General features: G+C 35.3%; 1 protein-coding gene across 1 annotated transcript; it reads left to right on the plus strand.

Annotated features, from left to right (window-relative positions):
- Nucleotides 1-3,158: 3,158 nt before the first annotated feature.
- LOC127953154 (tyrosine-protein phosphatase non-receptor type substrate 1-like) lies at nt 3,159-7,171 on the plus strand. Its single transcript, XM_052552130.1, has 4 exons — nt 3,159-3,559; nt 4,976-5,070; nt 5,423-5,728; nt 6,566-7,171. Exons 1-4 carry the CDS (start codon nt 3,381-3,383, stop codon nt 6,943-6,945), a joined length of 960 nt encoding a protein of 319 aa, XP_052408090.1. The 5' UTR covers nt 3,159-3,380; the 3' UTR covers nt 6,946-7,171.
- The last annotated feature ends 632 nt before the right edge of the window (nt 7,172-7,803 follow it).

Below are 7,803 nucleotides of genomic sequence, written 5' to 3' on the forward strand. Positions count from 1 at the left end.
GTTGTATAGAATTTGTGAAATATGTCGGAGAAGAGAGAAAGAGACTCAAAAAATCTCTTATGAATATGATATATATTACTAATGGAAAGGGGCAGAGAGCAAGATAAGAGAAAAACAAAGAGATGTAGCTGGAAGCATTTTATCAAAATAAGCGATAAATGACCGTTTAATGAGCAAGAGTGTCTCTACTTAGATCCCAAGATAACTTTCTGAGAATGGTTAATTCGCAAGCTTCTGTCACGCTCACTGATCCAGTACTAAAATGGGCTGGTGCTTTATTTCAACAACACAGTTTCCTAAAACAACTATTCATTACTGACAATCTACTGTTTCCCAGATCACAGTGCGCTACAAGAAGTCTAAATAAGTCATGTCAGTTTTAAGAAACCTCCAGTGGTTAGCTTTCATATATGTATATATATATATACATATATGAAAGCTAACCACTGGAGGTTTCTTAAAACTGACATGACTTATTTAGACTTCTTGTAGCGCACTGTGATCTGGGAAACAGTAGATTGTCAGTTTATTATTTATCTAAGAAAGTTCTGGTAACACAAGGTAACTACATGGGGTAGGGTTAGGTTTAGGGGTAGGTTCAGGGTTAGTACCTAGTTATTACATAGTTATTGTAATTACTATAATAAGTACATAGTATGTACATGAGAAACAGGACTGTAAAATAAAGTGCTACCGTTCTTTCTCCTGTGGAAAACACAAAATGAGATATTTTGAAGAATATCTAAGCTGCTGACTATTGCTGGTCAAGACACAACTGAACTATTGTCCATGTCTTCTGTAGTCATATAATAGCTTTGTGTGATTGTTGTTAAGCACAAATCACAACGGTTTATATCATTATGCCATGTGTTTTCAAGCTTCTATTAGAAGATGTGGGCCGTTATACCTTATACCCAAGGGAAATTATCTGCTTGTTTGTTAATTACTAACAGTTATTGGTATTACTATTAGACACACAACAGTTATTTAATGATTTAATGATGAATGATTTAATGATAATCCTGGCTGTTTAACAAACATGCCAGTCTCATTAAGTTTAAAATATGTGGGTGGAAACAACCGTCAAATACAGATTGATGGCATAGCCTCCTGCTAAAGGAGGTCCATTTAAAGCTGGTTTTAGGCCAAATTCAGCAAGACTTGGCCATTTTTTAAGGAAAATGTAAATAGCAAGTGATGAATCATGAAAAGCAACAATCCTGTGATGTCAGTTCACTCTATTTGATGGTCAGAATACCAAAGGGAATGGTAATGAGTGAGAAGAAATTGATGTCTGTATCAGAAATCCTGCCATCATCCAGGGATTTCCCCTGCCTAGAAGGTCCCTAGAAGCACTCTGAAAGAAAGCTTAGGGGATGTTTGGATCATAAATCAGTTGTCAAACTGACAACAGTTACTGGCTATGAAGCGCTTCATTTGTAAAATCCGTCAAACAAATTTAGTCTGTTTTGAAAGATATCACTTTAATGATTAAAAATGATCTGGGAAGAAGCATACATATTAATGTGCATGTATATATGTACAACTTAATTACGTATTAATAACATAAAAATTCAAGCTCTTTTTCTTATTTTATCCTACTGTGGGTCTTTGCACTTTTTGCACTTCAGGATATAAAAAGAGCAACAGTGGCATCTACTGGTTCATGAGTGTCATTTTCAAATATGAATATGAAGTAATATGAAGTAAATCACTATAATGAGGTAATACTTTAGAATACTGTTGCGGAACTACAAAGGAATAATTGAGTAACACTTTAATACAGTATGTTAATCCTTTAATAACTAGTTAGGATTAGGGTTAAGGTTAATGAGACATAGGGTTAGGGTTAGAATTGGTTTTACCATTGCGTAACTGGTTTGGGGGAAAAATCATGCCAAATGACCTCAGTCTTTTTATTTTTTTTATTTTTTTTTTTTACTTTAGAGCATATTTCAAATAATTAACAAATGTTTCTGAGTGATTAGATAATACTTAAATCATTGCTAGCGGGTTACCATCATCTTTACTTTAGAATTCAAAATGGTGCATTATTCACATTAAATTTGAATCTGTACTTAGTAGTTCTTAGTAGTCCTTTGAGAAGTAGTGAAAAAACAGTAGTTATTGACTAGTTAATCTACTTGCTGATACTTATTACTTACTAATTTGCTAATCAGAGATGTTTAATAGTCTTGTTAATAAGAGATGAAATAGACCCTCACCCTAATCCTTTTTTATTTTTATTTTTTTTTACTTATTTCACAAGTAAGCTTTTTGTAAGTGTTTTTTTTGTAAGGTTGTGATTTATTTTCCTGGATTTGGTAACACTTGAGTCATTCCTAGGGAGTCATCATGCTTTTAACTGTAGAATAGTTTTCCAAATATCTAGTAAATTTATTAAAAGGGATGTAGTAAAAAACTGAGTCATCATTTTACCATTACAAATACAAAAAAAAACTCAAATGCTTGTAATGACTTCAGTCATTTCTTAGCAGTTATCATACTTTTCACTTTAGAATACCGATCCAAATAATTAGTAACTGCTTCTAGATGACAAGAGTCATTACTACTGGGTTGCAATGATCTTCACTTTAGAATTAATTATACATTAAGCATTATTAATATTAGTTATCTGCGGTGGATAATCCAAGGGTCCGAAAGAAAAAGTCCTGTCATATGTTTATTCCATCCATAAATTCTGCCAGCTGATTTCTTTCAAGTCATTCCTTTCAAGCCACAAGAAAGTTTCTAGCCAAGTACAAAGTCCTCAAAGAGTTAAAGTTAATGAGATAATTAAGTGACTAATTATATGACGATTGTACAGTAGAGAATTACTGAGAATTGCAGAGCATTCAGTGGTGTTTTACTGGTTAAAATGATGTCACCCTCATAGAGATCAGTGTTTGCTTTAGAGAAGCCACCTCATGGAACTCAGTTTCTATACATTCTTACTCCACACTAACCATTAACCTCACAAATCTCAGCTTAACAAATGTTCTCACAGTTCTGCTTCTGGGGGAGGATGATAAGACCTGCCAGGAGTTACACAAAATAACTTTATTTGCGTCATTTCTCCATTCTTCACCCATACTTGACTCTTTGTTCCGTTCACTTATTCATTTTCATGTTTGCATGTTTATATTTCTCAATCTTTTTGATTGTCTAGCTGTTTCCCTCTCAGTGATTTCACCTCTGGATGAATTGAAAACACCCGCTCATGCCTGCACTAGTGAGCACATATAGTTGCAGTCCATGGGTCTGGGATATACGTACTGTATGACTTTGCCTTTTTTTTTTACTAAGATTATACTGTCATACTTAACCCACTAATGTTTTCCCATGAGTGTAGGTTTTCATAGGCAGCAAGGGATTCATTAATGCTATATGTGAATGTTAAAAAAGTGAAAGTGAAAACACTGGATTCAGACATTCAGACATTTTGGACAGAGCCAAGAGCATCAAAAAGGAGCTTCAACATAAAAACAAACCAGACAGAAAGGATACCAAGCAGACTCAACAGCATGGAGCAAAATAACCCAGGATTACGTTTACAGAGGTGTGTGAGCTCTCTTACTTCACATGTTGCATGTCATACAGAATAAAAGATGGATTAAATGCATCTTAGAGTGAAAAATGTATTTAGAAGCATTCTATGCATGGGATGAAAGTGCATTTCATCACAGATGTCTCCAAAATACCTGAATAGGTCAAAGTGTTCGAGTCCACTACTGCGAATATCTCCTCAGTATTGTCATCAGTTATCAGTCCTGTGTTAATATTTAGTTGATGATTGCTAATATATATATGAGTGTTGTCGTCGTTGTTGTTGTTGTTTTTGGCTTGGATCCAGATGAGTAAGCCTCTGTAATATGAGCACAAGCATAATCCCCCAGTTATCCTAAATCTTTCTGGGTGCTTCTCACTGGGAGATCAGTTACATGATTGATGATTAATGTGCTTTGCCTCTATGAAGCAAAGAAGCAAGAAATTATATCATGATATCATTCCCCGTTACGTAAACACCACTTTATACAGTCATATTGATACATGCTCCAGCTCTGTGGGAATTTCACGAAGACCTGAAATGAACCACTGAATGTCTAAATATTGTATCACGGCTCTTCAGCCACTCCTCATCATTATGTCCTACATTGCCCCAGCATGCCAATACAGCACCCCTGTCCGTCTGAAATATGTGTAGCACTTTAGGGAACACTATTCACTGTTAACTAGCTGCTTGGTAGAAGGCATTTTACTAGCATACTGGCTGTTTATTAGCAGTTATAAAGCATATATTAATGCATGACCATATTCTAGATCCCCTACCCCTATCCAGTTCCTGAACATAACAGCTAACTTACTTACTGTCAATAAACAGAAAACTTGGTTCAGTTTGTAAGGGAAAACTGTTAGTTAATAGTGAATATGTGTCCCCTAATCTAAACTGTCACCATTCCAGTGTACATGCAGACTTAAAACATCTGCTACAGTTATAGTGAAAACATGTAAACTCAAAAGCCAAGACACATTTATGGAAGAGTTCCAAGAGTTCTTGGACCCTTTTGAGTTTCTCAACTTATTACACAAGAGGGATCCCAATACATTTCCCGGGAACTTTACTTTTGCCTTTCGCAACGTAAAAACCACATTATTATAAATGAAGGAACATTCCAGATATAAGGAAATGAAAGAAGGTGTGTTCAATGTTCAATGTTTGAAAGAATCTCTTGATAAGGAAACCATAGGTACTTTCGAAATCTTGAAACCCCCATTAAGCCAAAGAGAGATAGCCTGACATAATTTAGTGCTTGAGGATAGAAAAGAGGGAGGAACTAATCCTACCATAGGATTAGTTCCTGCCATTAGGGCAAGCACCTACATGCTGTCAGCATGGAGAAAATTCCCCTTTTCATAGTCAGAGACTGAGAGCACTTTCTTCTTCACTTTCACATCTCTTTCCTCTTCAAAACAGCGCACATCTAACAGCTTCCAGCTCTATGCTAAGAGTGAAGATGTTTGTCCTAATGCCATTTTTAATTCTTCTCTTGACATCGGACTATAGCAAAGGTAAGTAATGTTACTAACAGTTTTGCATTTTTACTTTGTAAAGTCTTGAATGCCTTGGATTTTCTCTACATTTAACCCTCAAAATGATGTTTTGGAGTTGAGAAAGGATTTTGATTTTGTATCCCATTGCTTGTCATTTGCACGGCAAAAAAAGAAACATCCTTTCACTGATTACATTTTTTAACATGGGTTCATAACATGCAACAATTGTTCATAGTTCATTATATGAAAATCTGAATTGAAACCTTTTCTGATCTGTAAAGCTAATTTGGATTGAATGAAATTATCTTTTTAATACAGTATGCATAGAAATGAATCAAAATGTGCTAATATTGCTTTTTGATGCATGCAGGTGAAGTAAAGATGCTTCCTTTAGTCCACCAGACATTTAATTGCAACGAGAGGACTGTCTTACAATGCAGTGTCAGCTCATCAATGCCACTGAATAATGTTAAAGTGTTCTGGAAGAAACAAGAGGAGAGAGATTTCGAATGTGATCCAGCATCCAGAAACAACCCTCCAGGATTCGAGTGCAACTACACAGAGGAAACACTGACTTTAACCATCTCAAATCTCACACCAGCAAACATGGGCACGTACTTTTGCTGTATAAGGACAGACTCCGGACATGCAAAAGAAAAAATCGACGTGTCTATAGGTCAGTACATCCACCCATTTAGCAGTCCAAAACTGTAGGCATGAAGCATATTGCAATTAATAAATTCATTAATAAATGAATAAACTTTGTTGTATGTGTGTTGACTACTTACGTAGCATAGTTAATTGCTTTGTATTATATAAAAAATACCTCTAACTCTAGCTTGCTCTGTTCTTTTTCTATTCAATCTATTTTCTTTTTATTTATTGTATTATTTAAAAGCCCTTGCTACGTGTTTTGTTTAAGCTAGCTGAGACTTGTTTTAGCACTATCATTGCTTTTTTTGTTGTTGTTTTTGATTGCTTCCATTGTCCTCCTTTGTATAAAGGGATAAAAAGTGTCTGCTATGTGACTAAATGTAAACCTTAAATATACTGTGTTATTTAGAAGTTTCATAGTGTATGCACAACTATCAAGTTGAAACAAAATAATACATGTGATAATATGCAATCAAGTGTCCAAGAAAAACACAATATTATTTTTGTGTTGCATGACGAAAGCAATGGATTCCACCATCATCATCATCAAAATAAATGCTCACCAATCACTTATTTTACTTATTTTTTAACAATGCTAACTCTTCTTTTCTAACATTTTCAGCATTTTCTGAGATTTTTTTTCTATAATAATCTTTCAATAATTGTTTATTACAAAATTTGGTTACACCATCCTGACCCCACAAATATAGTCACATTATCGTGCAAATATCTAAAATCATGCATTCAAGCCATTGTTTGTGTGAATTGCATATTTCATATATGTATATATCTGGAAACAGATCTTGAGCGTCACCTCATTCACTCTTACACCATTGTGTTTGTGACTCTATTTACGCAGGACAATGCCCTGGAGAATTCTCCAATCAGATGGCTGTACCTGGACAAGTGCAGTGTAGCTTCAATGGTGTGTACCCAAAGGCCATGATAAACTGGTATCATTATGACAAGAACCTGACTTCCAACTCTACAACCACCAGCCTGGAGAACTCTGATGGAACGTTCAACATCACAAGTGTCCTCAACACCCAGGACAAACATAAGAGATATAACTGCTCACTGTGGTCACTCAAACACGGACGATACAGTGATCAAGAGATTGAAGTGGAAGATGAAACCAAGTTAGGTCAGGTTAGCGGGATCAGCACACAACTTTGTTTATCATGGGCTCTTATCTTTCTCAGCCTGATGTTTTCATCGAGAGCCTGTTTGGCGTTATAATCTTTACATAACAACTAGGGCTGGGCAAGATAATGTGTTATTATTGCTTTAAAGTGATTAATGCCGATAACAGTTATTTTATTATTATGAGAATCTGCTGCTCAAAGACAAATCATGGGTCACAGCAACAGCCTTCACAAACAGAAAATGATGCAACGAGCTCATAATCACCACTTCATAAATAGGAAATAGGAAGTTTCCGATAACACATGAAGACAGCAGAGAAGCGCTTGCTCAGCACAGTGGAGGCTGAACTTTCTGAAAACTGTGTTACGAAAGAAATGTTTGGCGAATGACAGTAACAGACTATCTAGTGATGCAAACTACTGAACCTGTGATGAAATTCACCGTTTTGAATTGAAAATATTCGATAGGCCCTTTTCATAGCAGTACTTTTAAATTAAAAAAGTGCACAATCTACTACTTTTGAATGCATTGTTAGTTTTGTAAATAACAATGCAATTAATTGCAGACAATCATGCAATTAATCATGATTTTTTTTAAATCCAAAATATCATTGCCCAGCACTAATAATAACCCCACTTTCACGAGACCTGACAACAAAACCAAATATCTGGAGTTCCATAAATAGAATTTGCCAGACAAACTGATCATCTATTCAATATAGTGGTAGACCTTTTGCTGGACGTGTGGTAGGTCTGGATGTAATGAAAGAGCAGTAAATCCCTGAAGACATGGACACATGATATGGCAGTGAAGTGATATCTGACCCTCATCTTCAAGTCATGGCTTGATTTATTGGGTTCATATGAAAACCCAAACTATTTCAAACAGCACTTTGAAAATATATATATATCCCCATTCTTTACACTAAATAATGTATGACCTCCAATGAAC

The sequence above is a fragment of the Carassius gibelio genome, chromosome B3, assembly GCF_023724105.1.
Source record: "Carassius gibelio isolate Cgi1373 ecotype wild population from Czech Republic chromosome B3, carGib1.2-hapl.c, whole genome shotgun sequence".
NCBI classification, from domain to species: domain Eukaryota; kingdom Metazoa; phylum Chordata; class Actinopteri; order Cypriniformes; family Cyprinidae; genus Carassius; species Carassius gibelio.

Coding starts and splice junctions, on each gene's coding strand:
- LOC127953154 (XM_052552130.1), top strand. CDS start 3,381: ATGCTATATGTGAATGTTAAAAAAGTGAAAGTGAAAACACTGGATTCA. Junction 3,560..4,975: donor CCAGGATTACGTTTACAGAG/GTGTGTGAGCTC, acceptor TCTTCAAAACAG/CGCACATCTAACAGCTTCCA. Junction 5,729..6,565: donor AAAAATCGACGTGTCTATAG/GTCAGTACATCC, acceptor CTATTTACGCAG/GACAATGCCCTGGAGAATTC.